The sequence below is a fragment of the Cyprinus carpio genome, chromosome B19 (genome assembly GCF_018340385.1).
Source record: "Cyprinus carpio isolate SPL01 chromosome B19, ASM1834038v1, whole genome shotgun sequence".
NCBI classification, from domain to species: Eukaryota; Metazoa; Chordata; class Actinopteri; order Cypriniformes; family Cyprinidae; genus Cyprinus; species Cyprinus carpio.
Genome location: NC_056615.1, coordinates 15,343,496 through 15,367,542, shown reverse-complemented (window position 1 = coordinate 15,367,542; position 24,047 = coordinate 15,343,496). Strand labels below are relative to the sequence as shown.

General features: G+C 37.1%; 1 protein-coding gene across 50 annotated transcripts in view; it reads right to left on the bottom strand.

The window, feature by feature from the left end:
- LOC109111211 (CLIP-associating protein 2) overlaps window positions 1-23,747 on the bottom strand; it is a 50,269-nt gene extending 26,522 nt beyond the window's left edge. For 22 of the 50 annotated variants that reach the window (XM_042745836.1, XM_042745837.1, XM_042745839.1 and 19 more), the window contains exons 1-10: window positions 22,900-23,746; window positions 20,447-20,525; window positions 19,173-19,276; window positions 18,810-18,901; window positions 17,974-18,049; window positions 16,865-16,962; window positions 11,404-11,474; window positions 5,718-5,864; window positions 2,990-3,066; window positions 2,739-2,831 (exon numbers count right to left, since the gene is read on the bottom strand). In XM_042745836.1, coding sequence (XP_042601770.1) covers window positions 2,739-2,831; window positions 2,990-3,066; window positions 5,718-5,864; window positions 11,404-11,474; window positions 16,865-16,962; window positions 17,974-18,049; window positions 18,810-18,901; window positions 19,173-19,276; window positions 20,447-20,525; window positions 22,900-23,097 — 1,035 coding nt within the window. In that variant the 5' untranslated portion in view covers window positions 23,098-23,746. Of the gene's footprint in view, window positions 1-2,738; window positions 2,832-2,989; window positions 3,067-5,717; window positions 5,865-9,614; window positions 9,751-11,403; window positions 11,475-13,431; window positions 13,603-16,864; window positions 16,963-17,973; window positions 18,050-18,809; window positions 18,902-19,172; window positions 19,277-20,446; window positions 20,526-22,899 lie in introns of those variants that run through there. The other 28 variants (XM_042745824.1, XM_042745826.1, XM_042745838.1 and 25 more) reach the window with 4 other exon arrangements.
- Between the last annotated feature and the right edge of the window lie 300 nt (window positions 23,748-24,047).

Here is a 24,047-nt window from a genome sequence, read left to right as displayed (position 1 = left end):
TATTCTAACGATTAATCGAGTAATCCGATTATTATAATACATTTTTCACAGTAATAAAAACAGACTTATGCAAACAACATCCTTTACAATGACTTAAAATACATATATAATAACAAATTGGCAATAATAATTAGTACAAATAGAGTATCAAAAGCAAACAATCATATGGTTTTATTGAACAAAACTGTTAAAATTCATAATGTATTATAATCAGAGCTAACATACTTTACTTATTATAATAAATGCGAATAATTAAAGCACATATATCAAACCTGCATCGCATATATTTAATTAAATCGTAGCATGTGTATATTCATAATAGCATTATGCTTTATTATGATTTTTAAATGGGTTTAATATATCACGAAGCCTTGGAAAACGGTCTCAAGGTGCATCATATCATGCCATATCATAATTACCGTGATCATGAGATACCTGCGTTCACATGCTTGTAGAAATCAGAATTACAACTTGTGAATTAGTAAAATGAAGTAGAACGTCACGTGTTGTCATCGTGAAATTAAGTTATTAATCAGATTATATTGATGAATCATGACAGCCCTTGTCAAAAACTTCCAGTGATGCATACAGAAATTCTCCAATTATTTAGTTCACTTAAACCCTTACACTTGGATGTGTGTCACAAAATGGAAGATCTGACACTACTTCTGGTTCATAGTGACTTTAAAGAGAGCAGAAAATTTTGAGTGAAAAATTGCTTACTCTTTCCTTATTCAAAACTCTTTTTAAATTAAGGAATCAATAAAACAATCCTTGTTTTATGTGCTAGTTAAAGCAGTAACCTAATGAAGAGTTTTTTTTTTTTTTACATAAAGGAGGTCCTCTCACATGGGCCACCATGTTGAGACCACATGACCAGTTAAACTGACTTCCTTTATTTTGGTAACTGTCATAACAGTCACTTTAGTTCAACTGACGGTTAGTTCAGTGCACTAGGGAGTTTGATTGACAGGTGATCTGACCAATCATAACGCTGATTTTTTGTCTGACAAACAAACCAGACAGGAGAATAGATTAACATCGATGGACTTGAACTTGAAAAATGGTGTGTATTGACATCTTTTCGCGGTTGAAACAAGATACCTTATGTTCATTCATGTTTATTTTAAGCTATAGCAATCTGTCATGACACATTAAAGAGCCACAAAACATTAGGTTACTTGCGTAACCCCGGTTCTCTGAGAACAGAGCGAGGTATCTGACTATGGGAAACTACGGAAGCACCAATTACACCCGAAATGGCATTTTAAGCATGCTCTCCCCCATGTTATGTGAGTAGGGAAGCTTGGTGAGATACCTCGCTCTGTTCTCAGAGAACCTGGGGTTACGCAAGTAACCTAATGTTCTCTTTCAAACAATCACTCGGTATCTCACTATGGGAATGATATAGACAATTCCTGTAACGCATGCTTTCGGAAGCCGCTAAAAAGACTCGAAAAGGAAGAAAGATAACATTTAAATTCACCAAAGAGCCAACTTTAAGAAGCATATGAGCCAATGAAGGCGCGTTGACATCAAGATGGTAAAATCTGATAAATGTATGCGAGGAAGTCCTACTTGCCACCGCTCAAATATCTCCCACTGAAATCCCCTTGAACAACGCCCATGAGGTAGCAATAACCTTGTGTAGAATGGGCCCTAAGGCTCTCTGGGGAATGAAGACCCATAGATGTATAGGCTAGTTCAATTGCCTTCACCATCCAGTGGGAGAGGCGCTGCGAGGAGGTCGGATTACCCCTACAACGAGTGGCTCATGAAACAAGTAACTGATCATTCCTCTGAAGGATTGTGTCTTGTTTATATAATAGCGTAACGCTCGTACAGGACACAAAGTGTGCAATTTTCTCTCCTCTGAAGAAGAAAATGGAGGAGGGTAAAATCTCCAAAGCAGAGCAGTTATAAACTGAATCACTGGCTTTGGGATTGGCCGCAGCATAACTTTACTGTCATCCGGACTAAAATTTAGACATGCTTAATGAACCGACAAGGCATGTAACTCCCGCACTCATTTCGCTGAGGCTAAAGCAAGTAGTAAGACCATTTTCAAAGATGGGAGCTTAATATGAACACTCTCCAGAGGTTCAAACGGGACCGGAGTTAAAGCATTGATGGAGCTCTTGCGCTCTGTATAGTGTTTATAACCTCCTGGGGAAGCCCAATTGCATTTAGATTCAACCCCTCATGGGCCAGGCCCAAAGATGGAGTCGTTCCGGGTGGGTCCCAATTGGTGCTTCCATAGTCTATCACGCCTGGGGGCGTTCCCATAGTGAGATACCGAGCGATTGTTTGAAAGAGAACTGTATTTATTGTTTGAATTAAAAAAAAAAAAGACAATTTGAAAGCGGACACTGTTTCATACCAAAAGTAACCTGCTGTGTCTTGTCTGTCGGCGTGTTCTCAGTTTTCTCTTTGCGCCACGATGTATTTTTCATATTCTCATGAGAACATGAGAGTGGCATTGCTTGTCAGACATAACAACAGTAACGAAGGGAGGTGGGTCTTTGTGAAGGGTCAATTGATCATTTAATAATGGATGACTATAAAAAGCACATTTTTTTTAAATGTAGCATTAGTAACTGCAAATGTGTTTTTTCATGATGTTGCATCCACACCACTAAGTGTCAGTGTAAATCCAAGGCGACCGCCATATCAACCAGCGTAACAGGACAAAATTACCTGCATGAGTGTTTAAATCGTGAACTGTATGTTGTACTCACCGCGTTTGTTCTATGGTCCCAGTCATGTTTATCGTCAGACAGAACTTCGCGAATCTTGTTCAGATTATCCTCCAGGTCTCGTGTGGAGTAGATCTATGTAATGAGAGAGACGCACAGAGAGACACCAGTTTTAGATCAAACAATTCCAAGCCTTTGATCAAACGTGAACGTTATAAAAGCCACGGGTGGATTATAACTAGATTCTGAGGGAATTGAGTAACACCTCACTCATTTACATGCAAGTGTCTCACCTGAACCGTGGGGACGTCTGTGAATGCTTTGATAAAATCCTCCTCATCAATAGCTCCTGCCCCCTCCTTAGAGACACCTGCAAAACACATGAGGGACTTCCATTAAAACACAATAACTTGAGACAGTTACGAGTTTTATGAAGGACACATGAATCTGTCACTGTTTGAGACATTCTTAATCTCAGTCACACTAGGAGACAACTAACTGACAGATGCAGCCATTACCATCGAAACTGAGCACAATGAGGTGTTCCTATGGCAACTGTTGTATTGCTAGTCAACCGGGAGGGTGTTCTCTGTGGGGGGGGGGGGGGGGGGGGGGGGGAGGAGGGGGGTTCATACATACATTGCATTCAGAAAGTAATCAGACCCCCTCAATTTTGTTATGTTGCAGCCTGATACTACAATGTTTTTTTTTTTTTCATCTCTCTCATTAATCTACCCTCCATACCTAATAATGGCAAAGTGAAAACAGAATTTTACTCAGTACTTCGTTGAAGCAGCTTTGGCATCAATTACAGCCTCGAGGCTTTTTGGGTATAACGCAATAAGTTTTGCGCAACTGGATTTGGGGATTTTCTGCCATTCTTTTTTGCAAATCTTCTTAAGCTCGGTCAAGATGGATGGGGACCATCGATGGACAGCCATTTTCAGGTCTCTCCAGAGATGTTCGATAGGGTTCAAGTCAGGGCTCTGGCTGGGCCCCTCTAGGACTTTCACAGAGTTGTCCCTAAGCCACTCCTGTGTTGCCTTGGCTGTGTGCTTAGGGTCATTGTCATGTTGGAAGGTGAACCTTCGTTCCAGTCTGAGGTCCTGAGCGCTGTGAAACAGGTTTTCACTGAGGATATCTCTGTACTTTGCTCCATTAAGCTTCCAGTCCCTGCCACTGAATAACACCCCCACAGCATGAGGTTGCTAACAGCACACTTTACTTTTGGGATGGTACTTTGCAGGTGATGAGCATAGCTCAAATTAGGTTCATCAGACCTGATTATCTAGTTTCTCAGAGTCTGAGGGTCCTTTAGGTGTGAGGCTTTTTATAGAGAGTTGTGTGCCTTTCCAAATCAGGTCCAATCAATTTAATTTACAACAGGTGGACCCCAATCAAGGTGTAGAAACATCTCAGCAATGATCAAGAGAAATGGGAGGCACCTGAGATAAATTTCAAGTGATGTTGCAAAGGGTCTGAATACTTATGTAAATGTGATATTTCAGTTTTCTTTTTAATAAATTTAGAGACATTTCTAAAATTCTGTTTTCACTTTGTCATTATGAGGTACAGAATGTAGATTAATGAAAAAAAAAGAAGAATTTAAACAATTGTAGTATCAGGCTGCAACATAAAATTGAATATATGTGTGTGTGTGTGTGTGTGTGTGTGTGTGTGTGTGTGTGTGTGTGTGTGTGTGTTTTAAATCTGTATATCGAATGCAGTGAAATAGTGCTTTACAGAGGCTGCTAATGTTTTATATGAGTGAAGAAACTTATCCTACACATTAACAGCTTTCAGTCCTAATAGACTTCCTGTCTGTCTTCCTGTCTGGTTTTAATTGAATGATCAATCATAAAGCCCAGAGGGGGTTTGGCCTGTAAGATCTGCCACACAAGGGGGAGACCCGAAGAGTCTGATAAACACATCAGCATCAGTGAGCTGTCAGTCAGCCTTCAGGAAACCCCATATCAAAGCATTTTGAAATTGAAAGCTTGGTAACGAGCCTCAGCAAAATTCATTTTGAACTGCTGATACAAACCAAGTATTTTTAACAAAAAGGGGATTTGTGCAAACTTTGTGTTCTGTAAAAGCATCAATGCATACAGCTACACAAATTACATTAATTGCATTGAAATAGCAAGCAAACGAAACACTTTGCCCACTTTCTTTCCTTATGACACCTTTTTTACTGGTCAATCATTAAATGCCCATAAGTGCCGTTGATCTCAGAGATTCTTTTTATGACTTTACAACCAGTAGAGATATTTCTCTATACTGTAGTAGATATTTAGTTTATAAAATAATGCAAAAACACAAACAGTAATGCAACATAATGAAAACAAGTCAAGACACTGAAAAACTGGCTATTCAGTTATTAACCAAAATGCAAAGTTAAATAAATGTATGGCTACCAAGCATGTCACAATGGATGAATATTTTACAACAGCTCTCAATGTGGTTCATCCACTAGAATTTAAAACTGGAACAATCCATTTTATAATACAAGGACTTTGTTCTCATTGTTACGTAATGTGAAGCTGTTTTTGCACTGATGCCAGACTGAATAATTTGTTAAGAGTAATACTCCAGTTTGTGTCCATCAAGTTCCAAATTAAAAGAGAAAATCAAACAAGATACCTTTCAATGTACAAAGCACCTTTCATGTGTGAAGTGTTTTTTTTCTCCGCTGGATTGTCTAAAAATAGGCTTCACCAAATGATTGCTTAATATACACCATTTTTTTCTAATTCATTTCCACCCATTTCATTTACACACATATAAAAGTTAGCATTATATAACATTTTTTAAACAAAAATATTTTTAGATATAATACCAAACTGATAATCTTGTAACATCTTCCTGACAGCACAGAATTGAGTCAGTCAATTTGGACTTTAATATGCACAGCACGTTTATTTTATCCAGATAACGTGCACAACAAAGCTGCTTAACAGCTACAAGGCTAAACTGTTCTGCACCCTAGGATATGAAAATGCAATGTCACACTCATCTCACCTGTCTTGGCAGCTCCAGGGGCACTGGGTCGTCTGGAACTGCTGGCAGAGTCTCCAGGTTTCTTAGGTACTTTGGGCACTTTAAACGCAGCCTGAGCCGATGACGGCCTGCTTCCATCCACAGAGTCATCGTCATCAAAACTACGATCTGAGAAAAAGCAATGAGAACATGAATCAATATGATATCAAAGTCTGAACATAAAGGCAGCATATCAATAGACCAGCCTCAATTTCTGTTCCAAAATAAACGTACTGCACAATGATGATGCGTAAAAACAACTTATTTTTGTGCTAACAGTCTCATATTCTCATTCAAATGTATCTTGTTCAATACTAATCAGAATACATCAATGAACAAATCCATTACCACTGAAACCCAAGACAAGTACATGTCTGATTTCCTCCCAACCACAATATCATCTTAAGTAATCAATGAACCCAGACCTTATAGAGGCCTGAACGGCAAAAACAGGAAGTTTAGGTAACATTAATCACTCGAACACATTCACACACAAAGAGCAATGCCTGCACAACTCAAAGACTCCACAAAGCCACCCACACACAAGAACAGATTGGGTGCATCCAGTAAAGAGCAAGGCTGGAAGAACACACACAGTCTCTCATTTCATCCACCGGCTATTAAAAACACCACAAATCTCCATGGCACCTGGGCGACACCCTATATTTCTGCACTGGTTCAGATATCAACGTTCATTTGAAATGCCAGAAACATTTCAAACACCTTGAGAAGACACTCACAGTCACAGATGCGTTTGCAGATGAGGCGCCTCATGCCTGAAGGCGGGCGTGGCTCTCTCTTGTATCCGAGGCAACGCCCAAGCTGCAGCTCACATGACAGCGGTTCTCATGGCGGCGAAATATCCCGAGACGGAACAGCAAGACACGTAACAAGGTTCGCAGAAACCACCACCCAAAAGCAGGTCGGCATCTTCCCTCTCAATTACACTCTTGCTCCATTCCTCCTCGTCTCCTCCTCCATCACTCCCTCCCTCGCACTTTGCTCCTCACCACCCCCCACCTCCATCCCAGCACCCGAAGAGCCAATCAGGAGAGTGATGACATCATCTTTGACCAGCCAGTGAGCTTTGAGATTTGAGGATGCTTCTCGCATCTCAATGAGGCTTGTTTTGTCTGGAGCTCAAGCTAAGCTAATTAGCATCATGGTGCTGCATGACCATCGTAGTTTAAACTCAAATTCATGGTCAAACACACACATGGTTGGATAAAATGAGAACAAAGGCCACACCGCTACAGCTCAGAAAGTGTGTGTGTGTGTGTGTGTGTGGGCAATCACACTGTGACCCCATTACTAAGCCAAGGGCTGACTGCACCGACACATTATGGATGCTGACCCCACTAGCGGAACTGAAAGGGCTCTGTGTCTCGGCCTATGTGTTTAGCATTATTAGCATTGTAGCATAACCCGCCCTTTGTTCAGACGGGAGGGCGTGAACAACAGTCCAACAAGGAAAGGCCAATGACGACCATGGAGAGCAAGATCAAGCGAGAATGTGGCAGGCCAAAAGGAACAAAACAGCAACAGGAAGCGAAAGCGAGAAAAAGTGGGGACAAGCTGAAGGGAAAAAGGGGAAAAAGGGAGAAAAGGCAAGGATGAAGCAAAGAGAGAGAGTGAGAGCGAGAGAGAGAGCTGGCTGCTCTCAAAGGCTGTTGCCATGACAACAAGAGCAGCCCGCATCAGTGGATTTGAAAGATTTAAATAAAGGACTGAATAACATTGGTTTGAATTTTAGTCTGTCAAAAATGGTTGACTGAAATCACAAAAATATATAGATTTTTTATTATTATTTATAATAAATAATAACAATGTGGCTGAATCACATTGCTTTGAATTTTAGTTAGCCAAAAATGGTTAGCTGAAAGCAAAAAAAAATTAAAACTCTTTTAAGTATGTCTATATATATATATATATTTAATTTCAAAATTATTGAAAATAATTAAACTGCCAGCAATAAAAAAGTGAAAAGAATACACCAGAATAAAAATTATACAAATGAAACAAACTGTATTTTAAGTTTTTTTTTTTTTAATGCAAGCCTAAAGAATTCAGTTAACAGCCTACTAGAGAAATTGAATAATCAAATATAAAATAAAACAGCATAGTCTTCACTGTGAGAATTAAATCTTTTTTTTTTCATATTAAAGCTACAAAAGTCCTTCAGTCAAGAGCAGTGAGTGATTTTGAATGTGTCTTTTGTTGTTTGATTAATATTAAGCACACAGTCGGCAGAAGGAATATTAGCCCGTGTTAGCCACACAGATCCAATTTTCTGTTACACAAGTATTTTCATTCTAAACTCTTTACATTCATTTATTACATAACCGATGAGGGTTTACGTGAATAATCACTAAGCATGCATTTTGACACACATTTGTGTGTATTTGACCATTTAGGTGTTCCGTCTCTGAGCGCATACACAGTAATCTTCCCGAGAAAGCACACTTTTAAAAACATAAATAAATCTAAGAAACTTAAATCAAGCACGTCCTATTTTGCAAAAGTCTCGTTACATGATTTTACTGATTTGCACGCAATAATAGTTTTATCTCAATTATTGTATTTTCATTATTGTTGGAGGCCGAAATCGATTTTCGATAAATTGCACAGTCCTATATGTATGTATGTTTGTATGTATTTGTATATGTGTATATATGTGTGTATACGCTATACACAGACACTCATGTATACATACAATTTTTTTACAGTATTCAATTATGATAATATGATTGAATTACATTGGTTTGAAGTTTGGTTCACCAAAAATTATTATTATTATTAAAGGCTAAATTTACATAGGTTTATATTTTGGTCTGCCCAAAATGGCCAGCTAAAATCAGAAAATACTATATATTTATATATAACTATATAAATACTAAATATATATATTTATTTATTTAGTAATAAGTTTTAGTTATAAGTAATAAGTTTTAGTAGGAAGCAGTATTTTACCTCCTAAAACAGTTTCGATACTTATGAGTATTTGGGGAAAAGACTGCCCATCATGAAATGAAGTCTGTGGGAAATCACTGACATGAAACTAAATGGAATGCTATATATACTAGAAACTGAATGCTCAATTTTACAAAGCACCATTCAAGGAAGGAAAAGATTGCAATATATAAATTCTTAATAAAATAATTGTAATATTGTATTGTGACTAAGTTATCAATGTAATGACGCAATACCCACATATTGCCAGTTATGAAGAATATGTAACACAGCAAAGGTCATTTAAAAATATATTTTTTTTTTTACTTTTGACTGCACACTAATATGTGACATTTCTCACTCAAAACTGACCTGGAAACACACATACTGTCAGTCTAACTGCCATTAACACTATATTGCTTATTGGTGGATAGGTGATTGAGTGTTGATGTGTAAGTCCTCACTGGTCAATCCGTAACCTAACTGGCTATTTAATCTGGTTAACAGGATTACGGAGAAAAGGAAGCAAAGCTATTTACTCAGAAACACAAACAGCTAAAGAGCAGCCTGTGCTATAAGCCCACAAAAACATGCCTCAATCACAAGTACTCAAAATGCTTCATTTATAGTCAACAGACACACAGCATCTCATAGAGTACTTACACTTCCAGGACAAGAACTGCAATATATTCTGATTAAACTCCATTGTTTGGACTTTAAGGATAATTTTAACAGAATGCACATTATGAATTGAAAGAGATGAGAGCATCACCAGAAGAGAGTATTTTCCACACAATAACTGCGTTGTCCTTATTTTTTCCAAAAGATTCAAATAAATAGATCATAATGCATACTATACAACTCATATTCACAAACAACACAACAGCTTACAGTAATTTCCATACTACTTAAATATATAAACGCACTCACCATCTCCATCGTCACCCACAGACATGGCTTTAACGCTACTGAAAAGAGGCAGCTCTTTCACTCTCTCCTTCTCTCGTCCTTCTCTCGTCCTCTCTCTCTCTCTCTCTGTCACGCTGTGTCAGAGTAATGCCGTGACAGGCACAGCTCTCAGCTCCCTCTCTATAACCCTCGCTTCACAGCGGCTCCATTGGCAAAGCCAAAGGGTAGGAAAAAAACTTTTTGAATGTCGTCTACTTTGTCTTCTGCCAAATTTAAAAATGACTAGTGAGGAAGTTGGCTGCATGGCAATCGACCCCCTTCCTGTTCTTATACTGAATTCTGGCCAGATGCATCTCAAGGCACATAGCCAAGTGAAACAATCAGTTTAACACTTTTGGAAGTTCACCAATACCTTTGAGGAGACATTGTTAAAATGTGCATGGTCTCTAAGACCAATATGAATCTCATTTTATCCATTTAATGGTCTATAGCAGCAGAGGAGAAGTCTTAAATCTGTTTTCCAGATTACAGGCAACGGGTCTGGTTTGGAGTTCTATTAACAAAGTAGTAGCTAGCTAGTTATAACACCCCAAATGCACATATGTCAAAGGTCAAGCAATATAAGTAAATGTTTCAAAACATGAAGCACTACAATAATTAATTCAGGTAAGACCTAACAAGCAGAGACAAACGAAGAGGTGACTGGAAAAGTTGGAAAATAATCAAACACTGCATATTCTCAATTATACTGTTAACTAAGCATGTACTCGATATTCAAGGTTGGAGCAACCCAATGTAAAAATCTATATTATTCAATTATAAAAATTAATTTAATACTGTTTAACTGATAACCAAACAATAAATATGCTTTTTAGGTCAAAAAATATATATATTTTTTATGTATTTTATTATTTTTCTATTAATATTACTTTTAAATAAATTAAAGATAAAACACTTAAAAACTAACTTCTAAAGGTTACCAGCAAATGTAGGCATCATATTATAATGAACAGTATGAAAAATAGATACTTTTAAGATTTGCCTTTAACTTAATAAAATATTTTGAATGATTTTTCACTGGTAAATAATTCTGATTAAAATTTATTTAAAAAAAAAAAATCACCCACCCCCACCCCCCAACAATATGGTAACAATATTGAGCATTTTGATTGTTCACTAATCTGAAATCCTCAATGTCCCTCCACTCAAGTCAAAGATAATGCTGAACCCATAAACACCAGTATAAACACGTTTCTCCCCATAAAGTCAACAGCTGCAACCATGAAAAAAGCAACCATGATATAGCTTAAGTCAAGTCCCTGTAAAACACGTAACTATTTACAACAACTCTACACCACAACCAAATGTGAGCGGCGTGAAAAGAGCAGCACAGTGTGATCCGCCTGGAAATCCAGCTCTTCCATCATATGACATATGCAAAACACATCACAGAGATTTCCAAGGCAGTGGAAGTCTGACACCATCTCCCTTATTTAGATTCCAGCACTCACGTTAAATCTAACTCACTGGAGACCGAAGGGACACAGAGAAATCCAGCATTTAGCTGTAGCCAATCACTTTAAGTTGATGTTAACCCTCTAGTAATGGTAATGAAAAACATGAGGATTAGCATTTAAGATGAAAGTAGCATTGCGGTTAAACCTGGGGGCTCAGATGTCAAAGGCTTATGTTCAGTACTGTGGTCAAAGACACTGACAAAGACTAATATTAGCATTGTAAATGAAGCCAGTGGAGACAAGTGTTGCAAACAGGATTTAGCGTGTTAACGAACATGGTAAAGTTAACTTACCTTGACTCAGGCTTAGAGCCATGTTCCCCGAATTTAGTACTTCATCAAAACGGCTCAAAATGGTCTGTAACCTGAAACACACAGAACAATAATTATTTGAGATTACTATTAAAACAATACACACAATCTCAATAAACAGAACATAACTTTAATGTGAATATTTCAGTCATAACTTGGCATCTTAAGCAAGAAAAATTAAGGTATTATGAAAAAAAAACAAAGGTATTATGAAGTGTAAATGTGGGCAATATCAAATATACGCATTAATTTAGCTGGTGATATACTATTAAGTAACATTGAATATTAAGATTTTTTTTAACGTGCTTTTATTTTGTCCTTTTCTTTCTTACAAGTACGGCAATGTTAAAGATGTTTTAGTCAGCCCAACTTGTCAGTCAATTTCAATGAATCAATTTAAAATTCAGATTTAAAGATTCAATTGTGACATCACTCAAAAAGATGACATAAGTGAACCACATTTTTCATGAATTAAATGTTTTGGTAAAAAAAAAAACGTAGGTATATATGACTTTTTAATTATTACTTAATTGAAATAGGTAAGTAGTAGGAAGATTCAATACCATTCAAAACCTTCAGGTCAGTAGGATTTTGAAAAGAATGAATACTTTATTCAGCAAAGATGCATTACATTTGTTAAAAGTGACAGTAAAGACATTTATTATGTTACAAATATTTATTTTTGAAATAAATTATTTTCTTTGAACTTTCTATTGATCAAAGAATTCTATTTCCACATATATTAAGCAGCACAATGGTTTTCAACATTGATAATAGTAAGTGATGTTTCTTGAGCACCAAATCAACAAATTGGAATAATTTCTGAAGGATCACAAGAATAAATTTCATTTTTAAATATGTTCAAACAGAAAACACTTTAAATTATAATATTTCTGTCCCTTTTTTTAATAGAATGAGCATAAGAGATTAAAAAAAAAAAAAATTCAAAACAATCTTTCCAACCCCAAACTTTTGAACGAGTGTGTTCATACTGAATATCAACAAAAGGCTAAAAAATACCAAGATTTCTTTTCTTTTTTATAATATCACCCACCCTCATGGGATGGTACAGTGCAATGACAATGCAATAAACGAATTTCATTCTCTTTCACTGCACAACAAAAAAGCCTTCTGACGTAAAACCCATCTTGAACACTTCAAACCGAATAAAACTGTGGCAACTGCACCAACGGCCTTAATCTGTCCATCACAATAATGCTGCTTCTGATCAAAAACAGACAGGTCTGCCTTTCTACACGTTCATGCACCACTGTCAGAGCCCAACCAACAGCACTCACAGAAAATGTTCTGCTAAGTAGCTTTAAAGGTCTTTAATTTACTTTTTCCCTTCAAGCTTGAAAAATATTTTAGCCACAAAGATATGCATTAAAGGTAATTAAGATGCAAAGGCTAAAATAATACCACAGAAGAACCACAGGCACAGTGATAAACATTGCAACAAATGTATGCATTTAAAAAAAAAAAAAAAAAAAAAAAAAAAAAAAAATTTAAAACACAGCACATCTGCAGTGTGCACTTAAAAGTTATCGCTTAATTACTATCCTTTAAGTGCCTGCCAAGACTATTTTCAGAGCAACGAACAATTAACAAGACACTACAGCCTAATTACTGTCCCTCACCGGCCCAATGTATAGCAGACCAAATGCTAAAGTGCAGCTACAAATGATGCTTACACCCTGCATGAGACTAAATGCACATTCAAGGCCACATGTGAGATGTTGCATGCATGTGCTTAACGCAGCACTTGCAGTCCAGACGAATCTGGCATGTTCTAACACACGCAGAAACATTTCAACACACACTACAGATCATCAATCCCTATTAACGCAACCGATTTAAGATCTCTGCTCTTTCTATTCTATGATACGAGAGGTTAAAATGCAATGAAACAGAGAAAGTGAATGAACAGCCAAGAACGAGAAGAAAGAGAGAAAATGCGACGACAGGAAGAAAAGGGTACAGAGGAACGGCATGCGAGGACCCACCCACCTGCTCAGACATACTGCCCTTCATATGTGGCCAGAGCAGCGTTGAAAAGACTCGACTGCAGTGTGTCTGTGTGTGTGCGCCACAGAAAATGAAGAAATCGTGTGTGTGTGTATATGTGTGTGTGAGAGCTAGACAGCGCAAGGATTCTATTCCCCTTTACATAACCTCCTGTCTGGAACACACATCAGTGGGAGGGACTAAAGCTGTGGAGCTCAGAGACAGGGCTCCCACCCCTCCCCCTTCCAGACACGGGCACACGGACACACACACACTTAAGCACTGATCGCATTCCCCCTGTCCTCACTGCTGCCCCCCACGTCTTGATTGCCCTCTCGCTCTCTTTCCTTCCTGTTTTGAGCCCGAGCTCGCGGCCCTGTCCTTTCAAACCATATCCATGTCAACAATATGCATGTCCTTTCTTGTAGCTGTTATCTCTTGGTCAGATGAGGGCAGCGCAGACACTGAATTACAGTGTTTGTATGTACAGTAGCTTAGAGTGATTTTTGGGCTTTTGTGCCCACCCTTGAATGTGGGGGATCAGATCATATCGTATCATATCAATCTGATGTGATGCAACAGGATTCCAAAGGCAAAGAATAAGAGACAAACAACATCGGAAAGAAAGTGTGAACTCAAATGCTCTCTACTAAATCATGTGTATTTATTTGTTATAAAAAACTTGTTATTGGACCGTATTAGATTTTTTTTTTTTTAAGCAATATTGCATATTGTTCAAAACTGGATATTTAATAGGGATCTACTGATAATAAAATTCTGGCTGATACAATGAGCAGTAAAAAAAAAAAAATTCATTACCTGGGCGATAAATGATAAATAAGATAATATACTAATTTAAGTAAATAAACAAGATGAATAAAATTCTATACTAATTTAACTAAGCATTTTTTAAATTAAAGAAAAAGATACTAATATATCACTTAGCTCTAATATTCAGTTCAATGTGGATTCAAATGAATTCAGTAAGTGTCGATGCTGCAAAATGTATAAATTATTAACAAATTCAAATCAGATATAAATCAACCATACAGAAGTATTTAATATGCATATATGCCTCAATAGATTTTTTTATATATAAAATGACTTTTTAAAGTTGCCGTTGTATTGATTTATATTTTTCTACATTATTTTTTAAATGCTTAAATATAAATAAAATATATTTGTGCATATATAAACTTTTTAATTTAAACAAAATATATATTTAAATATTTTTGTGTGCACATACATACATGTATAATTAATTTACATTAACATTAATTTCAAAAATTTATTGGTCTTTGGTAACATGAAAATATATATCAGCTTTTTGTATCAGCCAAAATATGATGCACCCTTAAAAAAAAGCAACGAAATGCACAAATTACAAATCAAATAGACTTTCACATATCTTTTGCACGGGCAGACACATGAACTTTTGTGTTCTTGACCAGCAGTATTGTCCAAGATAATGTGTCACAACCATGTCACACACCAGACAATCTGACACATCATACCATAGCTATGGAAACCAGGTGGAACATGTGGGTCATCCCAGACCCCATATAGTTCAGTTTGTGTTAAAACATCGGGACTACTAAACATGAATCATTCTGAACTTTAAATCTGATTCCTGGGAGAATTAATATAGTGCAAAGTGCCAAAATCTAGGACCATGAAATCATAAGAGGAAAAAAAAAACAACAACATAGATTTCTCCAGAAATTAATCCATTATGAAAAAACTTAATTCAGCATCATCCACTGGCATTAGAAAACTGATCATGAAATGTTCAAGATGCAGCCAATGGAGTCTGTCCAAGCGCCTTAAGGATCTTACATCAGACAGAGAGGAATGCAGGAGTATTAGACAGTCTTCAAAAACTCAATCTACCACAGATCAACGTGCACACTGATGTCAGCCTGCAAGATTTTATCCGATTATAAGGAATCCTTTTTTAATTAAACACAATTTAAATAGACTGTCATCATTCTATCACAGGAAACCCATGCGTTAATTTCTTGAATTGTATACAATACACATCACAAACATTACAAATGACCTCCTTAAAATGTTCAAGACTGTAATAGAGTGCATGTAGTGCATGCACTGAAACTGGTCAAGTAATCCATTCAAGGGCTTCTGTGTGGAAAGAGAATTAATGTTCATAGTTTCTGATTTACACAAAAAAAACCTTTTGTGAATAAAAACATGCAAGATTTTTTGCAAACACAGAAATGTCCACTCTAGTGTAATAATGTAGTCTAGAGAAGATGTAAATATATATAATATGATAAAATACACTAGGTGATAAAATATATAGGCTATACGCTAATACATGCATATCATCCTAAGTGTTGATGAGTTTCTTCAGCACTACATCACTTGCTCACCAATGGATCCTCTGCGATGAATAGGTGCCGTCAGAATAAGAGTTCAAACAACTGATAAAATCACCACAGTATTCTAATTGACTCCAGTACATCAATCAACATCTTGAGAAGCAAAAAGCTGTGTGTTTGTTTGTAATAAACAAATTCAATATTAAGGCCTAACTTCAAATTGTTGCTTCTGGCTAATATACAAGTCTTCTATCGATAATATTGCTTTCTTCAGTGAAAAAGTCATATCTCCTGATACAGAAAAGTAATTGGAACAGATAAAGCACCATTGACATTTGTCCAAAAACAGTCCAAAACAAAACAAATTTGATGTTGATGTGAGAGGACAACAGTGGACGGATATTTTCACTGGAAGCATTATCATTATTATTACAGTTAAAGTCTTCATGATGCATTTGTTTCATACAAACGTGCAGCTTTTCACTTCACAAGATGTTAACTGATGTACTGGAGTTATGTGGATTACTTGTGGATTATCGCGGTGATGTTTCTGAAGGCACCCATTCACTGCAGAGGCTCCACTGGTGAGCAAGTGATGTAACGCTTAATTTCTCCAAATCTGTTCCGATAAAGAAACTAACTTTAATGAATCTTTGGTTTATGTGCTTTAAGTTAGTTTTTTAAATTTTCCTTTTTTGGTGAACTATTCCTTAAATGGTCATACCTAAAAATCACTGGTATTTGGCAAGAACCACAAATGAGCAGCACTCCTAACTTAAACACAATTACCACATGCAAAAGTCTCCCTTTAAATATAGGTGTGTCCAATCTATGTGAATGTGCTGCCATTTGTACAGTTCTTCATAACAAATCACCCACAATACGCCCACGATGCGCACAAACAATCTGGTAGATCGAAGTCATTAAAACTGACTCATGGAGTAATTATACCATTCCTGAAACTGTCAACACAACTGTGGTGTGGGTATAACACGTGAGTGGGTTTGAGACGGAATGATGCTCACTGGCTTAGCACAGTGTCATTAAATTGATAGATTTGTAAAAAGCTTGCGGGCTGAACAGTAAATCATACTAACCGTGCAGATGGTAGATCTCTTTTGTTGAGGTCTGCCCTCACTTTCTCTCCCACATGCCGATACACCTCAACTAGGGTTGTTATAGCTGCCTCCCGGACCTGTGGAACACAAAACACACTCTTAACCAAGAAACACAACTACAGATTGATCTTATTACAGTTATAAAATTCACTCATTTAAAAGAGTTGGTGACATGCAGTATCGTGAGTGACAGCATCTGATTAAACTGATGTCTATGCGAATGCTGACTGTTACATATGCTATTATTCATAAGTTTGGGGTAATATTTTGAAATGTTTTTGAAAGAAGTCTCTCATGCACACCAAGGCAGATTTATTTGATCAAAAACACAGTAAAAACTACATTCAGAAATTATATTACAATTTAAATAGCAGTTTTCTATTTTAATACACTGACAAATTGGTGTAGGATTTACTTTGGAATTATTTACCAGAAACTTCTAAGTGAAAACTGTTTCAAAGAAATGACAAGTAACATGTTAAATCAAACGTGAAATTTTTAAGACTGAAATAGTACTTTCTTATGAAACACTCGATTCTTTGTTTATTTTGTAACTTTGAAAAATCATTTTACAGTGCATATTCCTGTGATGGAAGAGAATCTTTCATTACTTCAGTCATCAGTGTCACATGATTGTTCAGAAATCATTCTAATATGCTGATTTGGTGCTCAAGAAATATCCCATGTTAGCAACTAACAGCATTTATTTGAAATAGCAATCTTTTGTAACATTATAGATGTCTTTACTGTCACTTTTGCTCAATTTAATGCATCCTTGCATTAATCTCTTTCTAAAAAGAGAGGAACGATTGGGATTGATCAGCCAATTTTTTCTAAAAGATCTCTCTTCTTCTCATTTCTCCCATCTCAGCCTCTAAACCTAATGCTTTTCTCTGTGAGTGGCCCATTCGACCAGCGGGAGCTTGAACTCAGCTGTACATGTCTAGAAACCTAACATTAGTGCGGACTGCCTCCCTCCCTCACACACACATACATACAAAGGACAGAAACAGAGAGTGCATCCAACTCGCTTTACTTCTTCACACACATTCCAAGCATTACAAACATACACAGACTCAGATTCATACCTGGAGGTTTTGGTCTCCTGTTAGCGAACAGAGATGTGGAACAAATTTACTCAAACTCAAGGGCTGAGCGCCGTAACTGAGAGAGAGAGAAACAAACAATTCACAGCAAATTCAAATTACCATGCATATATATACACACAATTGAAATCATCATAAGCTTATTTTGCATTTTAAAAAAATACATATTTTAAGGAATGCTCCAGCTGTTGTCAATGAGCATTGAACCCTACTTACTTTCAGTGTATGGATAAAAACAAAACAAAGGTTGATGACATAACGTTGAGTAAACAATGATAGAATTTTTCATAATGTAATACAAAACCCAAAGAACTGCAATTTCAAATTTGCTTTGTAATTAAAGCAAACTATATTGCACACAACATCAACAATGTAGCATAAGGCTTTTTAGATAATGTGACAGCCCTTTTGTGTCAACAGTGAGGAGTAATGTTACTGAGAAACTAGTTTTGTTCATGTAGTGCTTCAATGGGAATGTTAATCTGTTAATCTGACCATCCTGGTATCGATACAGGCAGGTAAGAGGATTACCTCAGTGGGCCGAGCTTGTTTACAATGTATGACAGACAAGAAACCTGTATGAGCAAATGTCTGTAGATTACATCTAAATATCAGTGAATTTAGATGTCAAAACAGGCTGCAATGTCTGAGATGCTGAACTAACAGAGTTCACTGCTATAGGTGATAAACCCAGGGGATTTGATTGCATCAAAATACTGTCATATGGAAAACAAGTGCCCCCTGTTGGACAAGATTTCCAGGAAAAATGTGGGTTTGTTTACAAAGTGAGAATGTATAGGGTTGTATGAAGGACTTACGCATTTAGTGTGGCAACCAAGCACAAGCAGAGCCCCTCTCTACTGCGGAAGTTTTTGTGTTTGAAGCCAGGACACAGCCTCTCCCAAACATACTACACAGAGACAGAGAAAAGAGATAGTGTGACTGGTTCATTACATCTCCATTACTACAAAAGCAGAGAGAGAGAGAGAGAATGAGATGATGAGCTATGAAGGAAATGATGAATCACTGGCAATAGCAAATGGCAAAAGGGATTAAATTTGGTTCTATTCACCCAGCAGCTCACACACACACACACACAAAATCTAGACAGTGGCTTTATGGTTTTGTTGTCGGTATGAATGGGTGTGATGATCTGCCCACCCGCTGTATAGTTAGCTCACCATGGGTGTTGCCGTCTGCTCCATCAGCTTCAAAATGAGCGCTTGTGCCTGTTCTCGAACCTGATCCTTTGCATCACCCAAACGGTCAACTAATGCAGGCACCACTGAGTGGGGAAAAATGCGAAAAAGAGGTTTAAAAGGCCATCTAAAAATGCAGGGATGCATGGTTTAAAATGCATTTTTTTTTCAAAGAAAAGCACCAGGTTTGCTGTACTTGCTTGTACCGATCTCATATTTTGTAATTATATCAAAATGACTATAATATATTAACACTACTGCTAATAAGAAATTGAATAAATAATATGAAACATTTCTATTGCAATATTTACATTACAATAGTAATAAATTGTAATATATTTATACTGTAAAAAAGTAAGAAAATCACATTAAGATTTATTTCGGCCAAAAACCACAGGAAGATCATAAGCTGACAAAAGTCAGTTTACAAGCATTTCTCTGTGCAAAATTTGGGAAAATTGTTGGCGCATATTGCGTTTTCAAATACATATAAGTGATCCAAACTATGAGCAAAGATGAGATTGTATTTACTGTCAACCGAGTTGCTCTGAGATGATGAAACTAATGAATCGTGAGCTGCACGCGTGTAAATGAACACAGTGCTGGCTTCAGTCTAAAACATGCAGCGCATATATTTATTTAGCACTGCCTTTGTGATTTGATGGCTTGATTTGATTAAGCCATATCGTGATTTCTAATTTATTTTGATTTATAGTGCAGCCCTATAATAATGTGTACATTTAATAAAACATACTTTTTCTATCCCAGAATGCAATATGCAAATACAACCATTTGTAAACCAAACATAAACAACTTTTCCCCCCAAATATGTTTTTGAGCATCCTAAAGCTTTAACGCAGTCTCAGCTAATAGTGCAAATTGGGGACAAATCTATCTATGTTATTTTCTACATTATTGTACACCATGCAGACTCAAACAGACTCTTTGTGTGAAGTCATCTCATTCCTTTCTCTCTACACAGTTTGTTCCATGTTTTCAGATGAATGAGGTATGATGAGTGAGGGGGGGTCATCTGTTATAATCAAAACAGCCCGTTCCCGTGGTAACAGGAGGAGGCGGGGCTCAAACAGCTGAGAGACAATGACTGAGCCTGTGGATTGTGTCATATACATGGCAAGTCATCCTGGCATTCCCCTTTCTGCTGATTATGCAATGCAGAAGATCTTTAGCTAATGCTGCCTTATTGAAGCTCTGATTTCAGTGGAACAAGCAACAAGCATGCGCACATCGCTTACCTGTGCCGATATAACCTCTGAAGTGATCAGTCATCCGATCCACAAATGCGCTGACGATATCGATCCCCAGCAATGCAACCTGACACCAAACAAGAAAGAGACAAATCAGCCAAAAACGTCAAACCTCACTCTTCCTCTCTTGCAGGCAAACTGTAGGACTGCATTTTCAAACACATGATTTTGCTTTTTCTGTATCAGATACAGTATCGGTTACAGAGCTTTGTGTTGATGCTGCGCTATGTCTTTAAGACGGACTATTGTTATTGTGTGAGAGTGGGTGAATGAAAATGAGACATTGTGAGACGGACTATATTTGAGGATAGCGGTGGGATCGCTGCAGTGTGTTTCTTGGCAGTGCGGGATGGAAGTTCACATTCCAGAGAAACAATCAAATATTCACTACATCCCAGAAGCTCCAGTTATGACCTATTTTAGGCAAAGCAGCCAGAGAGAGTCCTGAGTAAGGACAACAGAGAGAGTGCACCTGAAAGGCAAAACTGGAAAACACCTGGGCGTTTCATTTTGGAAATTGTTTAAATGTGTTTTAATTGGACAGCGTTCAACTACACACTTTGCAATGAGTCCAGCCACACTTTAGGGATTAACCTCATTTCTTTAAGTTGATACAATCAGAAAGGATTTCTGGTTTCTCCCCTTGTGTGACTTAGTGTGAAAATGTGTGTTTAAATCAAGTCCATTCTTAGATCATTTCTCATTGAGGTTTGTCAGCATTTGACTCTATATAAAGCATTGTTTCTAAACATGTTCTCACCTAAAACTTTACCTCTATAACAGATACATTATAGTTCAGAATACAAGATCATCATAAATGTAGAGAAAATTGTGATAGCTCTAATATATATATTACCATTCCATAGTTTTGGGGTAAGATTTTAAACATTTTTTGAAAGCAAGTCACCATGACAGCATTTATATGATTCAAAAAATTGATGATGATTTTTTTTTTTTTTTTACATTTTAATATATTTTTGAATATAATTGTTAATAAATATGCATTTAAAATTAATATTTTCATTAAAATGTTTAATTATAATTATGCATTCATTGCAAAATAATTAAAATTATTTAAAAAAAAAATGTGATTATAAACATATACATTACACTAGTTTGGGGACAATACATTTTTTTTTTTAATGTTTTTAAATATATCTCTCTTACAAAGGCATTTTTATGATTAAAAATACAGTGGAGAACCTGTAATATTGTGAAATATAACGTTTTCTATTTTTAAATATTTTAAAATGTATCTTTTCAGGATTCTTTAATTTAAAAAAAAAAGAAAAAAAGAATAGCATTTATTTTAAAAATAAATATTTTGTAACATTATTAATATCTTTGCTGTCACTTTTGATCAATTTAATGGGTAACTGTTGAAAAAAGTATTAATTTCTTTAAAAAAAAATACTGACTGAGACATTAAATGACTGTATATATTAAATAATGTAAAAAATAAAATAAAATAACTAAATTATTTACAAAAATATTTCAGAGGAGATGAAAACGGTCTACCAGATTTTCAACCAGTGAGCCAAAGAATTTGACACCCTGCATTTATCAAACCACATACATTTGTAGAAGTCTGCAGCTGTGCCTCCAAATTATGAATCACCCTCAATCATTTCTAAAATCCAACCTCAATGAGTCTGATGTCATAGCCATCCATTAACATCAGTCCCTGAAGACCACAACTACCAGCTGAAGATAAAACACAGATGAATGTCTAAAGCTGCTTTTAAAACATCAATACACAATCATGTTTCGTTCAATGCTTTCCTTTTCAGTGCCACTGTTTGCAGAAGTGACCATTTTTGCCTCAGCCGTGAACATTAGCAGCAGCATGAGCCAGCATAAAAGCTTCGGCTTGCATCCACGGGCCATTTAAATATGACTCATGTATCCTCAAACACAAATAGCTTTTCTTAAATCAACATAACACACAACAAAAAGCATATGTAAATGAATTACTAATATACACTGCAGTGACATGCGCCTTTACAGCCCCAGTGTAACAGAACAATACCCCAAGCGTCCCTCCCCCATCCTCACAACACCCCCCACAAGCAAATCCACTCTCTCCTAGACACAAATGAATATACAATGCATGCACATTGATATTAATGTACTATTTTTAACACTTTTTACCTAAACACATACACAGAAGCTTCTCATAAATACAGTTATATTGGCATTTTTTCAATCAGTTTGAAAGAATGGTACAGAAATGAATGCACAATAACATTAACCTGATGTAATTAGTGATTTGCATGCAATAATAGACTTTATGAGAATAAACAGTTGGGTTTGGCTCAAGACTGTCACTCCATAACAATGCAGGCATCCTTCATAACAAACGTGCCAAACGGCTTATAACACAGTTTTTATGACACTTAATTTAAACATACAGCCTCCAAAGCAGGTCACACGCTATGTACCTTGTAATTGCTGGAGTTGACCCATCCCGTCAGCTCATCTATGGTTTTGTCCAGGCGGGATTTGTCCTGCTCCACATCCCAGGACCTCTGCGGGTCGCTCAGGTAGTCTATGAGATCCGGGCCGACCTGCAGCCGCCGGGTCACGTCCTTCTGCAAGACCTGCTTGTAAAAATAGTCCATGTTGTCATTTTCCTCCATCGGGACGCTTTGTGGTCAGTCCTCGGGTTGCGGCGAAACAATAACAACGACAGAGTGACTGTCGGAGTCGCGTAAACGGCGCGAGAAAACTGAAATGTGTGCGACGAGGAAGTCAAATACTGCGTTCAGAGACACTCGGAGGGTGGTTAGATCTGCTGTTCAGTGCCTTAACGATGCAGTAACGGAAAATAAACAACTTTGACAAAGTTGCCCAGAAACAAAATGGTTGAACAAAATGTGTTTCCACTAAATAACAAAGTGACGCAAAGCGAAGTAAAAGAGATTCGCGGCGAGGCGCGTATAAAAGCAGTGGAAATGTATCCGACCGAGTGCAGGCAGTCTCGGCTAACAGTGCTAGCTTTAACCCTTAGGGGCGAGTATCCTGGGGCCTGCCGCCGGGGCTCTCTTCCCTCCTGGCGTCCATTTCAGAAAAGCCCGCTTCACGCCGCTCGGGTGATGAGTGGATAAGCCGCCGGGACGCGCGCTGCTCTTCTGTTTACACTTAATCCAAAAAATAATCCGCACTTTGACAGCTGCCTTCTGAGCTCACGACGCGATCACGGCTAATGCTACTGGACCGCCAGGAGCCGCAACACTGGAGTGTTGAACAGCAGACGATCCCGAGGAAGAGTGATTGGACCGAGGCCTTGAGGTCCTTCAACGCCGCACAGATGTCCAGCATGATGCCTGAATGAAAATATGTACACAATTAATTATTTATCAGAGGCTGTGCAGTGCGACACTATGAGAACAGAGACAGCAGGGGCGGATTTAGTGAATGGGGCACCTATACGTTTTCACACATTTTCTTAGATCAACCTTGAGGTTCCTTTTTTTGTTTTGATGCTTGCTGCTGCAGATATATACATATGTACATATATCAAGAGCATGCTCACAGATGAGAACAAAACAGCGTTGTTGTTTTTTTTACCCATGTCATGAATTCGTTG